General features: G+C 48.6%; 1 protein-coding gene across 1 annotated transcript in view; it reads right to left on the reverse strand.

The window, feature by feature from the left end:
• The window catches only part of LOC119462340 (lactosylceramide 4-alpha-galactosyltransferase-like), an 85,347-nt gene that overhangs the window by 46,070 nt on the left and 19,263 nt on the right, over positions 1-20,014 (reverse strand). Inside the window, exon 3 of the mRNA XM_049655181.1 lies at positions 8,770-9,026. Coding sequence (XP_049511138.1) covers positions 8,770-9,026 — 257 coding nt within the window. The remainder of the gene's footprint in view (positions 1-8,769; positions 9,027-20,014) is intronic.

Raw genomic sequence — 20,014 nt, forward strand, 5'->3', positions numbered from 1 at the left:
GACGTCGAATAATTAAATCATCTCTGAGTGAGACACCATCTGGCGTTATACTGGAAGTGAAATGTTTGTTGAAACAATTGGCAAGGTTTACAGCGGTCAATACGCGATTGTTCACTGTAATTTCAACTGGCATGAGGTCTTTCTTGCTGCGTCCCAGAACACTGTTTATAGCTTTCCAAGTAGTATCTGGGTTTCTAGCACTGATACTAGAAAACAAGTTTTCGTAATACGCTATCTTTGCTTTTCGAAGCTCACTGTTAAGTTTATTTCTAAGTGCTTTATATTCCTTTAATAAACCCTGCACCCGAGATCGTAAGAACGCATGAAATAGCTTATTTTATTGCGATAGCAATTATATGGACACTCCAAAGCAGATTTCTGCCGTCGCCGTCGTCGTCGCCGTCACCGTCGACGTTGCCGTGAGGTTCTGTATGACGTCAATGGATGAAATCGTCGCCGCGCGCCGCGATGATAAGTGGTTCTTGAGGGAAAGGGAAAGGTTGGCGCTATCTTCTGCCGAACGCTGTATGTGCGAGTGAAATGGCGCGAGGGACGTACTCTTTCACGGGGAGGGTTTGGCGCTGAGCCGTGCTCCCTCAAGGGCTGCAGAAGATAGCGCCAACCTTTCCCTTTCCCTCAAGAACCACTTACCACGGGGAGGGAACCCACGGCGGAGAACAAACGCGCGTTCTGCGCCGTGCTTCTTAAGGGCTGCAGAAGTAGGCGTCTCTTTCCTCCTTTACAATCACCATACATGTAGAGCAAACGCGCCTTCTTCCGACGTGCGAAAGGCGGTAGGGGGGGGGGGGGGAGGTGACGTTTAGCTGCGGCACCAAGTGCCTATTTATATCAGAGGCTCCGGCAACAGTCAGCAACGCCGCACGCATTTTGTGCGAACGCGGGCAAAACGCCGATGGCGTCGACATTAGTTCTGCGTGTTGCCGGTGCTGCTGCATGTCCAAGTTTATACAGCTGATAAAGCTACTATCATTACTCCGTATAGCTCTCTACAAATTTGCTATCGCAATTTATGCTTCGCCTTTCAGGTGAAACTGCGACCACTTTTTCTTGTTTATCATACGCCTAAGAACACGTGTGACCCAAGGTTTTCTTATTTTCTTTGATGGTTTAAACCCTCTAAAAGGAAAATGAGACAGATAGATATTTGTAAACATTTCTATAAACTTTAGGTACGCTTCATGAACGTTTCTTATAGCATAAACGAAATACCAGTCATGTATACTAATAGCATGCTTGAAAGCCTGCAATGCCTCATCAGAGATATGCTGAACTATGATAGTCTCATGCTGATGTTTCTGTTGCATTTGTAAAGAACTGTATTGCATGAACACTGGACAATGATCGCTTATATCAGATGAAATAGTACCCGCGTTAGAAACAACTGTGTCAGCATTTGTAATCAGTAGGTCCAATAGCGATGAACTCGATACTGTGATACGAGTTGGCGTTGATATTACATTTGTGAAACCAGCTGAATGAAGGCATGACATAAAATCGCATGCCCTTGGAGTGTCTTCCAAAATGTTAAGGTTGAAATAACCTCCGCATACAAGACGAAATTTACTTGCACCGATATATTCCAAAAAGACTCAAACAAATTCAGAAATTTCATGATGTCGCCAGCTGGAGGGCGGTATACCACAGCCACAATTTCGATGTCACTTTTAAGTACTAAAAATTCAGTCATCAGTAATTAAAGAAAATTCAGATAAAAGCTCATATGTCCGACAATCTTTCACAAGGATACAAACACCACCACCTCGTCGATTTTGACGATTAATAAAAACAGGTGTATAACCGTCAACATAAAGCATATCACAGCCATCGTAGTACCAAGTCTCAGTTATCATGATTATGTTGAACTTAAACAAGAACTGGTTAATCAAACATGTATTATTTCATCTTTCTTTCCAATTGCGGAGCATGCATTTAAGTGCAAAACAGAGTTATCTAAATTAGTCTGTGGGGGAACAGTATGTGGTAGAGCGAAATTATGATAGTTCATATAGCAACGCCGCCGCGAACGCGCTCGGGAAAGGGCTCATCGTCGACGGGCCGATTCTAGCGTGAGGGCTTCCGAAGCCCAGGCGAAACGTCAGCGAAGAGCCGCGGACCCCGAGTAGCGGGAACGCGATGTTGAGACCAAACGTCAGCGTCGTCTTGCCCTCCAGGATCCCGACAACGGTGGTGGACGCCTCGGTAACGCTAGCGCCAAATTCCTCCGTGCGATGCTCAGGTTTCAACGTCAGTTTCTCAACCGGAACGTTCATGATAGACATGTTCTGTTCGGTGATGCCCAACGACGATACGCCCATTCTCATCGTTGTGTCAATATTCACTACAGCAGACCCATCATAGTCACAGCTTCGCTGGCTTCCATCTTCACAGTACTGGAAGGGCTCTGAATTTTTTATTGCGATAGCAATTATATGGACACTCAAAAGCAGATTTCTGCCGTCGGCGTCGCCGTCGCCGTCGCCGTCGCCGTCGCCGTCGCCGTCGCCGTGAGGTTCCGTATGACGTCAATGGAGATGAAATCGTGGCCGCGCGCCGCCGAACGCTGTATGTGCGAGTGAAAGGGCGCGAGGGACGCGCTCTTTCACGGGGAGTGAACGCACGGCGGAGAACAAACGCGCGTTCTGCGCCGTGCTTCCTTAAGGGCTGCAGAAGTAGGCGTCTCTTTCCTCCTTTACAATCACCATATATGTAGAGCAAACGCGCCTTCTTCCGATGCGCGAGAGGCCGTGGGGGAGGGGGGGAAGGGGGAGGGAAGGGAGGCGACGTTTAGCTGCGGCACCAAGTGCCTATTTATATCAGAGGCTCCGGCAACAGTCACCAACGCCGCACGCATTTTGTGCGAACGCGGGCAAAATGCCGACGGCGTCGACAACAGTTCGGCGCGTTGCCGGTGCTGCTGCATGTCCAAGTTTATACAGCTGATAAAGCTAATATCATTACTCCGTATATCTCTCTACAAATTTGCTATCGCAATTGATGCTTCACCTTTCAGGTGAAACTGCGACAACTTTTTTGTTTACATTAATATGGCACCTAAATTTTAAACAGGTATGTAACATGACATCATAATATACGCTGATTTGTGCAAGGCATATCACATAAAGAGTTAACTATTACACATGGTGCTGTGGCGTAGCCAGGTAGCGAGAAAGCAGGGCACGTGCCCCCTCCCCCCTAGCCCCCCACACGATAAAATTTTTGGTCTTGTATGCCACCAAACCATGCTGACCTCCCCGTTCCCAGTCTCGGGCCAGGTGCCCCCCGAAGAAAATTTCTGGCTACACCACTGACATGGTGCATCAGTTAATATGCAGCAAACTCTAAAAAAGATTAATCATTTCACACGAACGAAACTATGTACATGAGGACTGACTGTCGGCCTAGTTGGTCTTGCAATACAAGTGCGTCAGATTAGTGCAAATTAATAATGGACACAAAGAGTAATGTGGACAAAGACGTGCGCTGTGTTCATATTGTTTAGAGCTTACTTGAAAAGCATCCACCAATTTTTGTTGTTTATGTAACTGAAGTAGATAGTTGCAATTATTTAAATGACCTGATAATTACTGTGCTAATTGGCATGGCGTCAATAAGCCGTTAGAGGATAATGTAAGAAACATCGAACAGCGATATAAATCTTGAACGAGTTACAATTATGCTATTTAACTTTTCCAGTTGAAGAAAGAAAGCCAGAGAAAGGTGAAACATACCACGTGATTATGTGCCCACCCTCTCCAGAGAGAAGTGTCTGCAAACATAATCACTGGGTACGAAATGTATTGCGAAATGTAACCGTTTCTTTCCTTTTGTGAATGTAATTGGGTCATAATTTGAATGCAGGGCAGGGTAATTCTATGAAAAGTGAGCTCAGTAATTCAATTCTAGGGTTTCACGTGCCAAAAGCACCATTTGACGATGAGGCAGGCTGTAGTGGCGGACTCAGGACTAATTTTCACCACCAGGGCATTTTTAACGTGCCCCTAATGGACGGGACACTGGCATTTTTCGTTTCGTCGCCACTGAGATGTGGGCGCCGCGGTCGTGATTCGAGCCCGTGACCTCGTGCTTAGTAGAGCCACATAATAGCCTCTAAGCCAACGCGGCGGGTGAAAAGGCCGCTTATGTCTATTAAGAATGTTATTGTTCAGTCGGGGGCTGTACCAAGATCAATAAAATAAGGTAAGTATAGGCAACAACTTTATTTTTTGTACGGCATCTTAATAGGGTTGGCTTCACCCTGCCTAGGCGTCTGCCACGAGCCGTTGAGCTCTGGCGGCGTCGTCGGCCCGCTGGAATGTCCACAGTTGATCTTCCGGGCTGAGCTGAGCAGCACAACACACCAACGCGCGCGGAGGCTTTCGCTACACACGTAAAAGAAAAACAGCCAGACGAGCGTTTTTCGCTTGTCCTCTAGCACATTTGTACTCTAGCGCCTTTGCGTGTCACTGAGATTGAACCAAGGTAGTATTTCTTTTTACAACAGACAATGGCGGACCTAAAGAACATTTTCCTCAGATTTCGGTTGATCAGCCAGTATTGTATTTTTTTACCCCTATTGCAAAAACCAGCGTCTTACAGTGCCTTCCAGTGTGAAACCAGCGCGTTTTTTGACACTGGATGGCACTGTGGACGCTGGCGCACACTGGGAGTCACTGGGAGTCACTGCGACACTGGTGAGATGGCTGGATAAGAGCTAGGTCACACTGGACAAGACGCTGGCTTCACTGCTATGACGCTGGGGCGCGCTGGTGTGCGCTGTACACGCGGTGGTTGTCGCCCAAGTTCGCTGGCTTGTACTGGAGACTGCGCTGGTTTCGCTCTTATGCCGCACTGCCGGAGTATATGTGCTGTTGAATATTAAATGCTTGATACAATTTTATGGGCATCTCCTGTCCAAAAAACAGGCTCCTGTCCTAAATAGCGCTGCAATTTGGGATCATAAATGTCTGTTTCGTGTCGGCGGTGTTGAAGCTTGGAATAAAGGTGCGTGAGCTAGCTAGCCCATGCATATGCGGCACTGAAGATCACTTCCGCCTTGGACATTTCCCCTGTTGACTGTGCGCATAGCTGTATTCGTGAACGAAATTACGCGAACGCAGATAACGCTTCCTTTTCTAGTAGTTTGTACGCAATCGATGACTGCGAGTTGTCTCAGTGTTGTACAGTCGACACGAAACCCAGCAGCCGTTCAGACGCGTTCGAACGGACCTCAGGAAGCCTGCCGGTGATCTATATTATCGCACCGACAACAAAACAGCGGTGATTCGTGCGCTTCCACTTTCCCTGGTCTACTAAAAATAATAGTTAAAAGGTTCTGAAGCCCAAATACAAACATTTTCGCATTCGCCAGGTACCCACATCGAGATCGCTCGCTTCCACCGAAGATTAGGCCTACGGTACCCGCCGAGAACCGTAGGCCTAATCTTCGGGGTAACGAGTCGACACATTTTAAGGCCATGGCCAGGCGGCGAAGCTTGGTGGCTTAGCTCGCCTCACACTGCACGTAACTTCTCTGGTAGTGTTTTGTGCTTGGGGAAGCATGTCGAACGCTCGCAGCCATCCAATTAACAGACCTCAAGAACATGGCAAAGTACCTCATCACCAAAAATCATGTTTTCTAAGTGACCTTGCTCCACTCTAAGCCCTCAACTTACCTCGAATACGACAAAGCTCCCACAAACACGGTGATCGTGCAAAATGGTTCTGGACGGCCAACTCTTGCTCTGAGGCCTTCAAATACTCGTATCAGCGCCTCTGCTCACTTAGAACACATATGTATACACAGAAGGTGCAGCGGTCGTTGAAAATCACTTACCGTGTAGTCTTGGGTGTTCAAAACTGTGAGAGACACCTACGACGGCAGTAAAATGCGCCAGTGCGGGTAATGGCTGCTTCTTGGACGCTTCTAGCGCGCGCGTGCACGCTCCGAAGACCCGTCGTCTGCGCGTAGTTCGATGGTTTCGGCTTTGCTGCGGCATTCTCTGCCGAGCTGAGGCGCGACTACTCCGAACAGAAAAACAGCGCAGACACACATTGCGCATGATATTTCGAATGTTACCACAGAAATAATTCTACTGATGTTGTCGCTCGGGCTGACAGCCATGTTGGACATGTCAGGCGACTGAGTGGCTCGGGTCAGATATGTGGCTATCAGGCATGTGGCTATCCTGCACAACTGTTGTCATCGTTGACGGAAGAGTTATTGCAAGAGGTTCGTTCCCCCTCGAAACAGCGCGAAGTGGTTGAGGACTTAGCCAAGACTGTTGCGATCCCGTATGTACGCGTACACGATGTGTCCCATCGCATCAAGAAAGCCGCAGGCCGGGCTGGTGTAAAGGTGGTGTTTACCGCACCTAACAAGCTCGGAAGGTTGTGCAAGAAAGTCGGCAAGAGCCGGAGAACATCTGGACTGTACAACAAGCAACGTATCGCCAAGCATGTAGATTGCAATACCAATGTAGTGTATTCCATTCCCACCTCTTGCGGCGGCACTTACATAAGGCAAACGGGACATTGCCTCAATGAACGTTAGCGTGAGCAAGCGTACTGTCTCAAGATTCTTCTTCGTCTTTCTGGGGTTTTACGTGCCAAAACCAGTTCTGGTTATGAGGCACGCCGTTGTGGAGGGTTCCGGATTAATTTTGACCACCTTTTACATTTCTTTAACGTGCACTACAACGCAAGCACACGGGCGTTTTCGCATTTCGCCTCCATCGAAATGCGGCCGCCGGCGCCGGGATTTGATCCCGCGACCTCGTGCTCAGCAGCGCAACGGCTTAGCTGATTGAGCCACTCCGGCGGGTCAAGATTAAGACTGGTAGTAATGTGACTGATCATGGTGCAAAGTGTGGCTGTTCACCACTCCTGGATGACACACGTGTGTTGAGAAGCTCCATCAATCAGATGACCAGGGAAATCTGAGGCCTCTTCAATGTGTTAGTCAGGAGCCACCCGTGTAAGTGCCCCTTCTATAGCTCTTTGTGATAAGGAACTTAAGTTCCTTAGAAGTTAATCAGTTCGGCCTGTGTTCACTATGTGTATTGTTACATTTGTATTGCTTTATGTTTTGACGCATGCGCAGAAAGAGCTGATAGACGATGACTTGCCCCCACTTTCTTTCGTTCTCTTTCTGCCCGTTAAGAATTGTATATATTTGCGTAGGCTTCAATAAAGGTGTTGTTGGCAGTCAGCGCTCGTCCCGTGTTCTCCCTTGTCCGTGTTTTTTGGCACTGTTTTAAATATGAATGATCCGTACCAACTACCTCGCACCCAAACCCTTCTGAGAATGTTATTCATACAAGGACATGGGCGTTTGCGATTAAGGACTGAATGGTGCACCTCGCTTGTTGTTGTCGGTGAAAAGGAATGTGGCACTAATTGAATGTTGCATAGGGAACGAGCAAGTGTGCATTGTTGAGAAACAAGGTAATCAATAAAGCCTTGATGGTATCGCTAAAGTTTATTATTCCCTCATCGTTGAACTTTATTTCTGACATGGCTACAAAAAGTGAGAGGGCAGCTCGCAAACACGCGGCTGCCCACGGGCTGATCTTATGTTCTTACACCATGTGCCCTTGCACCTCAGAGAAATACTCCAGTGCAATCTAAGGCATAGTAGTGCAAGTCATCAGTTAGTGCGTCATTATCGTTCTTCAATTATCAATTTCTGAGCGATATCCGAAACTTTTTGAGACTATCCTGAATTTGAAGCAGGGCATAAGTTTTAGTAAATAGGACTAAAGTGCAGAATGGCACCGAAGCTCAGACATTTAGTTGCCGCGAGTACGACAAATATTCTGGAAATATGCTTTTTGGCGGGACATTATGTACCGAAACTGCCAGGTGGGCTGCGCGGGGGGAGGTCTTCGGATAAATATTGACCACCCGAGGTTCTTTAACATGCACACAAAGCAGCGCACACACACGATCCTTTTCTTATTTCTCCCTTTTTTGCATTGCGCTTTCTTATGAATGCGGCTGCCACGGCCGGGAGTCAAATCCACGACTTCGTTGATGCAGCACTACACCATAGGCGCTTGCATGAGCCACAGCTGGGGGTATTTAGGAAATAGATGTTTCTGCTCTACCTCCAATTCCTTAGCAATACGAATAATGTAGTGTTAATGGCGAACCGCGTGCCCAGTTCAACAGGGCTAACATGTGGGTACAACTCAGCCCTCGTCATCATTCCTCGCTGTACAGGCTTCAGAGCCTACACTCCTTTAATAAGTGGCGCTTGGGCGTAGCCTTTATAAAAAGTGACAAGCTCACTTTCCCGCAACGACCGATTGATCAAGATATGGCAACCATCCCTTTCTTAAAATGGTGATTACGAGACAGCTAGCGCACTCTTGTTTCCGCGCGTTAAATGCGATGTGAAGGAAGAGATGGAAGCTATAACCATGCATTAGCCATACTTTTTGCAACAATTTAGCTATGCCTAAGCCTCCATATTTGGGGAAATGGGCATGGTGGCATTGTCGACATGGGCCATTTCGAAAAAGATTGATGACCGGCAGTTCTTCCAGGGCCGAAGGTCAGTTTTTCATATGGGAACTCTCCCTGTTATCCTTCTCTGTGTTCCGTGTGAATTTCGCGCTACCACAGCTGCAATGCTCAATGAACCAACCAATACAGCAGTGAACCGTACCGCTGTTCGCGGTCCTCCTTCCCCCGCTCTCCTCCTTCCCCCGCCCCCTCCCCCATCGTCAAGCTGCCGGAGGCACTCACCCTGATAGCGCTCATTGCGACGTTCGGAATGGTGCGCAGCATCTGAGTGAAAGGACCCGCGAACGTGGCGTTACCCTTCGAGGCTTCTTCGCTGCCGGCCACGGACAGGAGGTACACAGTCCAGTTAGGGTGCAACCTCGCCGCTGACTCGACAGCACAGGCGATCCGCGCAGTGATCAGTCCGTGACCTCCGGTCTCGAGAAAGAAGATTCGGGAGAACTCTGACCTCTGCTGTGGCGCGCTGACTGTCCAGGCATCTCATGCAAGCAAAGGAGGTGAGAGAAAGGCGTGGAAATTTTCACATCTTAAAATCGATAGCGGCGATAGTTTGTTTGGGCTTACTATACGTGTCGATACATACGCCGCGGCAAACGCACGCACAATAACGAAACGAACAGAGAGAAATAAGAGAAAAAAGTTATCTTCGTGCTGGCACAATAACCACAAACAAGACAGCAAATATAACATGTCGAATAAGGAGCAGTCATTAAGCAAATGGGCACAAGATCGCAATCCCAAAGCGGATATGTCGCGCCGGCTAATTGACTTGTTGAAAACAGCCCTCAAGGAATATGCCTGTGGAGTATTATTGTTAAACATTTCACTGTTGCTTGGCAGATTGCGTAAACGTACAGTGCGTTCCACTGCTTTGTAGAGTGCGTGTGCGAACCAATGACGAAGACATTGACGACGGTGATGGTGATTGGATGATTTTTATTGACATCCCTTTCGAAATGTAATGGCAACAAATGGTCACATTGCAGTCTAGCATTTTCTCTTCATTGTAACATCTACCTCTACATTGTATAATTATATATGCGTTTAACTACCCCGGCTCTATCGATAACTTCCCAGCTTTTTTCCCCACGAGTGCTATAAACATCTCGTGTTTATCTCGACTGCTCACCTGTTAATCTTTCCATCTGCTTTGAACCCCAGAACTTGTGGAAATTAGGCGTTCCCAATGGTTCTGAGTGGGAGAATAAGTTGGCATTACATTACGAAGTTCTCAGTCGCTTACGGACAATTGCTGCAGCAGGCACATGCATCATCCTGTTGCGGATAATTCCTCTGGTATGTCTTTGTCCTCAGGCACTCAGATCAAGCTTTAAATTCCAAGATATTCTCTTCGGGATAATCGTCCAGATTTTCTCCCCGATTTCTTCCTAGCCGTATTAGTAGACAGATATCCATGAACGTTTTTGTTTCAATTCTTTGCATCCAATTAATCGTATCGGTTTCTATGACTTTCTTTTCGATAACTTCGGGTTCTCTATTTGCAGTTTCCATTATCACACACTTGGTTGGCATCGTTCTTGACCTCTTCCTCGATTCCTTGCCCAGGCTTTCCAGGTACCGATATTCATGCCCTCTAACCACCCACATCTTTTCATCCACATTCCTGTGTCTTTCTTAAAAACTAATTTTGCTCTATGCTTCTCGGACTGCTCTGGGCTTCTCTGGCTTCAAGAGGCTTAAACATTGTCACCGCGCATTCCCTCATTTGTGGTTTACCACAGGCCCCCAAAGCCAATCAGCCCACCGACACTAGAATAATTTTCAACTCCGACAGGATCTCTGGTTTGATGCACAGAATGGCATGAGTGATCCTTTTTGCTGGCACCGTTATTCCTTCCCAAATTCATAGTTATTGCAGCCCCAAGTTGTGTCCGTTCCATTATATATGCACTACGCAACTATAGTTTGTGCATTCCGAATCTATAATTTGAGCATTCAAAAAACCAGTAAAGGTTGCTTCCTTCATTTATGTATACAGCCAGATACTGGTATTCAAATAATATCAAGTTTATTTTCGTTCTGTCAGGATACAGAAAGAAGGGCTGTGACAAAAAAGCTGTTTTTTAAAACAGCTTCACTAGTTTACAACCCCCTAGAAACGTTCAGAGCGTTAAAAGCACTATGGTAAGTAAGAAAACCTACATCGTCACTTCACAGACAGTGTACTACGATAAGGCAAGCAACACAACGATTCCAAAGTGAGGTACGTTAGTATGGTAATGGATGTAAAGCTATAGGCGGTAATGCTATACCATATTCTTGTTACACCGGCTTCGGCAAGCGAGCCTCTTTGACCATTTTTAAAGGCGTTTTATATCAAAAGAACTTTCTAGCATGACATACATGAGCCTCAATGAGAAAGTGATTGTACCATGTAGTAGCTGCGTAGCTACACCAGGCAGCCCTAAAGTCCCTATATAGTAAAAGTACCACCCTCTACTCTCTCCTCCGCCGTCTCATCTCCTAAAGCGCTTGTTTTTTTCTTTCGTTTTTGCTTGCGAAAGCAAGTCGACGGTGGCGCTCCTCCAAGGCCCCTGTTGGGAAGCCTACATGCAACGCAGTTGCATGCAACGGAGTTGCATGTAGGCTCCCTAGCCCCCGTTAAAGCATTCAGGCCGGGCGCGCGCTGCCGCCGCCGTCGTCGACGACGGCTTCGCAGAGTGACTATCAACATGGCTCTAAGGCGAAAAAAAAAAACTAGAAAGAAGTGAAAGCGCACGCTATCATCGTCCAATCGGAGATACAGAAGAGAGAGAAGCGGCGTTGTTTAAAGGATGGCAGTACTTTTCCGAAGGTATAGGGACTTTACTTGTGGAGGCACAGCAACGCCCACTACATTTCGCGGGGCCAACTTCTCGGCAAAAAAAAAGTTTGCATTTACCATTCGAGGCTCGTTGCGCCAAGTACTCTACTGCGTCAACTCACACCAACCACATCGTATATACTGGGCATACAACAATACAAATGAATCGTAGTAAATGAGAACATTCGCCACAACCACGCGTCACAATCTAACGCGAATATTCCCATCTATATTCGTTTAACTCATGCTTTAATCGCACACATTACACTGGTCAGCCTTGAGAAGTCTGCATGGATTCAGAGCAATGGGTTCACCAAGATTTTGATTGAAGTAGCATATCCATGTGTCCTTATACAAACACACACCTGTTACGTCGATGTTAAGCTAAAAGCAATATTACACTGAATTGATTCACAAAAACTACAGTTTATTCTTCGCTAAAACAGCGTGCGTGCCCTGTAGTTTTTCTCTGGTACTCAGGGGTGGATCCAGGTTCTGGGGGTGGGGGGGGGGGGGGGGGAGGTCAGCTTCTTTCAATGGTGATGATGATGATAGTAGCCTTGCTTGTTTACCGAAATTCACCGTTTCTGCTCACGGTAAACCCGCCTCGGTTTACCTTGGCTTGAGTAACAACTGTAGCGAACACGGGTATCGGTTTCTCCGACGTTTAAAGGGATACGGACACAAAATCTGAAAATTTTATGAAAATGCTGAAAATGAATTCTCAGTGTGTGATTACACCGAAAAGAAGTAGTCACTTAGCTCATTTTTGAGCCGATGGCTTTATTTTTGGCGTTTTTGTGAGCGCGCGCCTCGCCGCCCGACCCACGGGAGTTGGATGGAGTGACGTCAGGACACCCTTATCGGATAGCCAGCCGGCCGGCCGCGGTCATTCGAATCGCGCCGACGCCGCCATCGCTAGCATAAATTCGAGTACACGTCTGAAGACGAGGACCATTCCAACTAGGCAAGAAATATTACCGCTTACGGTTACGAGCCTTCCGCGTAAAGCGACGGAGAAGAGCAGGCGGCCGTGGAAGTGCCGGTCAGGCTTTCGCGAACTGTAGCGCGAAGACTTCGCTCTGCACCAGACACTTGTGCAAAAATTATTTGTCATTTCCTCTGTAAACTTGCTTTTTTAAGAGCGCACCCAGGCGAGGCAATTGCGGGGTAGTTCAGCACTGCGTGGATGACTGAATAGTATGCCGTGGGCGTGAGCAACTGCTGTAAGGTATCAGTACCTCCGAGACTCTCACGTCCACGTTGCCAGCCGCCCGACAGATGGCAGCACCTGTCTGGCGTTCTCCCCAGTTTACCCGCTTTTAGACTGTGGAGAAGCACAGCTGTGTGTGTGTGTGTCTGCCCCGCTGCCATGTAGGACTGATATCGTGAGTCGCGCTCGCGCGCGCTAGCCTTGTATTGTTTTACTATGCTTTGCCAACATTTTTAAAGACATTACTGCCTTCGTGCCCAGCCTCGGGCATCTCGCCCCAGCCTCACACAGCTCTTGAGCTCACACAGCTCAAGAAGGCTGCAAGTGAACGAAAACAGTACCGACATCTTTTCGCCTGCTCTTTTAAAACGCGCTGCAGATCATATCTGCCTTGTGTTTTCGTGAGAATACCGATGGCACAGCGTCAGGCTTTAGACGTTGGCTTTTGAGCAGCATGCCGAGGCTCTTCAGCACAGCCGGGCTGGTCACATAATCATCGTCGACTAAGTTGTCCGCGCAAATGAAGTCATATTTTAGAGGTCTCCAGGCTGGGCGTGATGGCTGACAGGCAGGTATCCAAAGTTTAAGCACCTTCTCGTCTCTGGGAAACGTGTGCGACGGCGTGTCATGACCGACGATGCTGTTGTAACAGCAATGTCTGGGCATTTCGTTCCGCCGCGACGAACGCGTCAATACCAAGTGACGACCGTAGGAAGGTGCATGTAAGACGCCACACTTGCGTGGAGCACTGACGGGGATAATGTTTCAGATGGACCACGTGTGAAGATCGCCGAAGGAGTTAAACGAACGCTGAAAGGGACCGGTAGCCGCGGAAACACTGCGACGGCTGTGGCCGACCTTGGCCGCGCGCGTGCGAGCGCGGGTGGGTGTTATGACGTCAAATTTCAGCTTCTGCCGACGGCCGCTTGGAGGCAAGGTTCAACAGAAAGTCGCAAAAAAGTTTCTCGATCTTTTTTTTTCAATGCAGCTTGTTGTATTCGTCAATTTGAACAGTTCAAAAACCACCCGCCAACTTTTGTGTCCATATCCCTTTAAGCAACTGACGTTGCCCAACACAGCCATGTGCTTGGCGGCTGTGTCTGATATTATATCTAAACCTGTATATTTTCTGATAAGAAAATTTGGGATGATCTGTTGCATGCGCAGGATGATAGTTATAGGGGCGTAAGCACGAGTACGTCTTTGGAGTTCGGTTGGGGCATCTTGATTTCCTTAAGAAACTTCTTTGTGTTCTTTTGAGACACCTTCGTTTGCTTTGGAGGACTAACGCTTGCGCTCCAATACGCCAACCACTACGCTGGTTGTTTACGATATGCGAATCACCGCGTATGAAGACTCACGGCGTCACCTACAAAAAAACGATGTAGCGCAGTAGCCGAGAGCGCGAGCCAGCGTCTTTTTCTTCATGTTGTGTTTCCCACGCGACGTCATCCGCTTACACAAGGGTGGCGCAGCTGATCCCGTTTCGTTTACACCGCGACGTCATCCTAGGCCCGCGCGCTGGCGTTCGCCGTTGATGTCACGCTCCCCACTGCGCAGCCGCGGCTCGAGGCTACGCCCGCTCCGCGAGAACTCCCACTCAGACAAACAGATCCCGTGGGTTTTAGCCTCCTATGCTTAATGTACGAAAATAAAACAGTCCGAAGTTAGAATGTAAAACGTGTAGCGTACGAACGGCACTGTGCTTGTACTGGATATTGTCAACTTGTAAATGTGATCACAAGGAGCGTTACAATTATAAAAGTTGTCTATGCGATGTACTTAGCTTATACGTTAGTGGTTATTATTTATATATGAACATTTCAGCAAGATATCTTTTTCATTAGGCATTAAGCTTAAGGTGGTCGCGGAACCACCTTATTAATTGTGAAACTGAAAGTTTCATACTCCTCCCGAAGAAAAGATGAGTTGTAAAAAGAGTGGGGGAAGATTTAACCCTTTGAATAAGTCCCACACAACGCTCAACTCTTAAAAATAAACAGTGCACAGCTTAACAGTTTAATATTTTATTACGGTTGGTCACGGAGAATAATATAACACGGCCATAAAACAACGTATAAAAAACTTACTGCTGCATTTGTGCACTGTTTGCTCCCTGACAATCCCTGAGTTCCCTGACAAGCCACGCAGGGCAACAGCTAGAGGTAATGAGTGGACCTGGTTTTGTTTATAATTAATTGAGAAAGGCTCGTCATGCATTCTTAGTACGGGCTGGCTAGTTCTTCCATTTTTGTAGAAACACACGAGACAATTTATATGTCACATACAGATTGTGTAACAACATGGTATGAAGTTTTTGGTGTAAAACTAGCAAGAACACGCCTGAAGCGAAAAAATCATGAGCCATTCGATTCGATCCCGCGATCTCGTGCTGAGCAGCGCAACGCCTTAGCTGACTGAGCCACTGCGGCGGGTACCCTCCATTGAAGGTAGGCCCACCGCCTTCGTAAGCCGCATTCGTGGTGCTGTGGTGTGCTTATGGTACGTGCTTGCTTGTTCCCAACTTATCAAGGTTTCTCTAAAGCTAAATACTTCAATTATGAGGTATTGTTATGCGGTATGAGGTAACCTAAAAAGGAACCAGGTGTCTCGTTTCAAGAGAAAGAGGTGCAAACCAGAGAACTTTCTAAAAAAGGAAACTTTCCATGCACTCGTGATAACAACGAAGCCGAATTTCGAGTGCATTCGACATCTGCTTCTTGTCAGAAAGTTCGTGTATGTGTTGACGAGAAAAATGTCAAGTGACCCAATTGAATGCTTGTTTGAATTCCTGCACAAAGGTGCCGGGTGCAGTAATGCGCAGGATGTAAAAGGTGCTGTATACGGGCTGGAGAAGATGCTCAAGACTGAAATTGTTGCTGCTTCGAGTAGCAACGTGCGGAGTTCGTCCTCTTTCTCGGCCAAGTAACGAATTACAGCTAACCAGTACTGCCACCCGCTCAATGAAGTGATGGAGAAGTATCTTGAAGTAGCAGAGGAGAACTGTATCACCAATGCGTCAGCACAATGTCACTCGCTTCAAACCCGGACGAGGCCAGTGTAGCTTTAATAGGAGGGTTCATCGTTCGCGCGGCAAGTGAGAGAATCCTATGCGGAAATTCCATTGCGCTCCTGCAGGCGCCTAAACACAATAATCCCCTACACGGTCTCATCGCTCGCCAGGACCGACGAGGACTTTACTGCCCGAGTGAGGACCTGGTAATTGTTCTGAGAGGGCTTCGGAGATTTTCTGATACTGTGCTCTACAACAGAAGCTCCATTGCTCAGCCGTTAGAAGACTGCGTTGAAAGAAGCGTCCGGGCTCTCATGGAACTTCCTGTGCTCCGTTGCGAAAAGTGCGGCGAAAAGCAAAGAAAAATGTTTCTCCACCTCATCGCAAAGAAGTTTATGCAGCCCATTTTCACGAACTATGCCATAGGACTGACGGACAGAAACAAGGCGACTAAGCTTCTTGAGCGGAAACCATTGTCCCGCAAAGTGTTGAAGCTTTAGCTGGACAACTCTGTGAAGCCGTGATGTTGTTCTTCATGAGGAAGTAGACAATGCGTTATCATTTTAGTTGCCCACAGTGAGGATGAAATAAAAATAGTTTATACTGGCGTCTCTACTACGCGGCGTCCTTCGTTCTTCCATGGTTCTCGAAACAGCCCGATCGCTCTTCCTCCCGCTTGGTGCCGTGCCGGTACTGCAAGCTGCTTACGATTTACTTGGCAATCATGCGAAAGTTATTTAATATCTACATGTGATAATCTGCTAGCAGCCACAGCAATTGTTTAAATTTTAATGCCCGAAATGTTGAACGAGAAGCTGCTGCTGCGTCCCGCACATTGGAACGGCCCTTCCGGACCCAAAGAAATGCCGGCCGAGACAGTGCCAGAGCGTGGCGCCACCACTCGGTGAAAGCGCGCAAAACTGCGGTGGAGCGTCGACAATGGGAGAGCGAGCAGTCTGCCTGCCATCTAGTTAGAGGAGGCGCTGCTCAGAGCTATGTTGAAAGTTACTCTGCGCAGCCGCAGTCGCCGGCGGCGGCGGCAGTGCGCGCTCGGCCTGAAAGCTTCAACGTGGACTTTCTAGGGGCGCAACCGTCGACTTGCTTTCACAAGCAAAAAGTAAAGGAAAAAATACCAACCGCTTTAGGAGAGGAGACAGCGGAGGATGGAGTAGATAGCGGTACTTTTACTATATAGGGATTTTAGTTGCGGCCGTTTCCGGAGCGTTCTACATGCGCCGCTGCTGACATTTCCGTCCTCCTCCCCAGCACCGCCACCGCGCTTGCCCTTAACGCCCCTACTGCGCTGCTACCGACATTTATCTCCTCCTCTCCAGCGTGCATGTTGCTCTTTCCCTCAACGCGAGGCGCAGTATGGGAATGCTGGCCTGATGAGAGGCCTCGGAGCCAGCTGTGAAAGAAGACGACGAACGCGCGCGCACCAGCACGAGGCCGAGGCAGGCGCGAGGCGAGCTCGCTCGCTTTTTCTGTACCTTACAGCGACCTTGAAACAGGTTTAAGGCCTTAAAAATTTTCATATCCTTTTCTGTGACATTAGAGTGTTTTAGCTAAGCGCTTGCTGTCCGCTCCGCTCAGACCGGCATATGCTAGCAAATGCCACACAACCGCTTAGCGGGAACATTATTGCGTTTGCGCACAACGCTCATAGCGGCAGCGGAACGAAGACCGCATCCATCGCTCCGCTACAAAGGCGACTGAGCGGAGCGTGACAGCGTGTCTACTTGGTCTCTTCGTCGTTTTGCAGCCGAGTTGATAGCGCGTCTACGGTGTCTAGAACTTCTAGCCACCGTAGCGCGTCGCTCGCGTCTCGGCAAGACGCGCTTACAACAAGCGCTCGGCTAAAACACTCATAGCATCTCAGAGCTTGAAATCTGCGCGCAGCGGAGTGTAAGGGGCGCTCTGCTAAAACTGTCTATTGTAGCGCCAAATTCCTCGCAGTCGCTACGCGGTATTGAAAGTCAGACAGACGAACCATAGAGAAACATACTACGTAAAGAGTGGCCACAAGGGCCGTTTCGCGGCCGAGCAATTGAGGGTCTGACCACCCGCCAGATGGCGTAGCGACAAGCGCTTCCACTGCGCTTCACAGATAGATACGTTATCATGCCTCCATCGGGCTGCATCGACGCGTCATATATTTCTCTATGACGTCCCCTCTGTTGTGTCCCGTCTCCATAGAAACGTTGATGCTGCGCCGGCTGCTCCGGTCATGTGCCGCTGGATACGCCCACCTCGCCGCGCTTTCAACACGCCGGTTCGCTGCTACGCAAAGTTGCATCCTTTTGTCTGCACTAAGAATTTGCAGTTGTTTGCGTCCAACATTGTTAACGAGATGTTTATTCATGCTGATTGAGTGTATTTTTGCGTGCGTAGCATACAATACATGCTTCGGCGCCCACCGAGGCTGGTTCGTAAGCGTGGGCTGTACATAACGCGTTGCTGTCATTGCTAAACCATTCTTGTTGTTCTGCCTGCTCTTAACCTGCAATTTTAAGGATATGTACTGAAATTAGTTGTGTTCAATAGGATCTTGGTAGTACGCATGTAAACAAGGAAAATAAAGCATTTTGTACTGTGCCACTACTACTTCCTGTTGTGTGTAATTCTAAAGAACGGCAGAAAAGTGAGAACAAAAACAACAACAAAATCTCTGACCGCATGATTTTATGCTGTTCGCATGAGCAAATTCTGTTTTGCATGGTACATCGACAACCTTGGTTGTTTTTGTTTAGTAAAAAGATTGCGATCTGCTAGTTTATACGCCTGTTTATGCCAAAAACACAACAGCGGAGCTTCACTAAAGACAGCGTAGTTGAACACTTAAACAGCTTGGTAAATCATATTGAAAAGCGCTGCTGTCAAAACAGAAACCAAAACAGAGCCAAACCAGGCGTCCCGAATCTCGGAAGACAAAATGGACGGTCTGACCAGCCGCTGGTCGCGCTGGTAGCAGTGCAGTAGCTGGACCGCAAGGTCCTACGGGAGTGTCCGCTCTTTACGTAGTATGTTTCTCTATGGACGAACTCCGAAGGACAGGGGGTATATTAACTTGATATATTTACTGTTTAAGTTGATCAAAGTTAGATTCTACACTCAGGTACACTGACTGTAGACAACATAAAACACAAAGAAAGACGGCGTCGTCTAAACTTTGTCCGGCTCTGCGCGCCTCTGTTTGGCCCGGCTACAGTGTCCTAGAAGATTTTTTAGCGGGCTCAGAGGAGGGCGCGGGCTGGTGTGTTGCATGTTGCTGCCGAGAGGAGACGCCGCAAGATCTTCCTCCTGAAGCTCACCCGGCGTGAGCGACTACAGACGGTGCCGTTCTTCCTCAGACCCATGGTCCTTCGACGCGTTCTCCGCTTTTGCACGGCCCGCTTTCGCTGTGTTCAGGTTGTCTGTATTCACGTTAGAGCACTGCACGGGCTCGGGCTTACCCGAAAGCCCGGGCCCGGCCCGGCCCGTGGGCCGGGCCGGGCCGGGTAGAGCAGTTTTTTCACGGGCTCGGGCCGTGCTCGTGCACGGCGTGTGCTTTTTGACCCGGGCCGGGGCCGGACTCGGGTTTTTTAACGCAGGCTCGGGTCGGATTCGGGCTTTCTGGTGGTGTGCATGTAACGTCCAGCGAGTTAATCTCGGGCGTCTCAACTGTGAAAAGCGCATTTTTTGGGGTCGGGCCGGGTTAGGGCCGGTTTCGAGCCGGGCTCGGGCCGGGCTGGTACGGTAGAATATTTCCGGGCCCGGGCCGGGCCCGGCTCTCGCCATAAAATTTTTTATCGGGCTCGGGCGGGCAGCCCAACGTAAAAACGGGCCCCCGCCGGGCCCGGGCTGAAAAAATCGGCCCGTGCAGTGCTCTAATTCACGTTGCTGCTGTCGATGCCCCTCCGCTCTGTTAGCTTTTTTTCTCCCGCGTGAACGCGCAACGCCGCACCCCTGGCTTTTCCAGGTAACGGTAAGAGGCAACCGATGACACCCCGAGGGGGAACTAAGTTAAACGGGTGTGAAGGCGCTCGCGCTGACATCGGCGTGCTTCACGAAGGGACATCCCCTCATTCTCTCGACGCCGCTGACGGGACGAGTAAGGCACGGCTGGTGCTAGGAGGTCCAAGGTATTCACGAGAAAAAAGAACTACGGCAACTTAGCGACCCCACACCCCTGCGGAAAACAGCTGAGCTTGTGAGCGAGCTAGCTTTACTTCTACGTGGCCGCTACCACTGCTACTCGCAAAACATATTTTGGAAGAAAGCTGGTGGCCATATTTTGTGGGGACAGGGCCATCACTCTATCAGCGAGGGGCGATGCAAAGATCTTAGAGGGGGGGTCAGGACATCATCTTTGGATCCGCGCCTGCTGGTACTCAAGACATAGCTAATAAATGATATCTACTGAAAACGCAGTTCAAAA

The sequence above is a fragment of the Dermacentor silvarum genome, chromosome 8 (genome assembly GCF_013339745.2).
Source record: "Dermacentor silvarum isolate Dsil-2018 chromosome 8, BIME_Dsil_1.4, whole genome shotgun sequence".
Lineage (NCBI taxonomy): Eukaryota > Metazoa > Arthropoda > Arachnida > Ixodida > Ixodidae > Dermacentor > Dermacentor silvarum.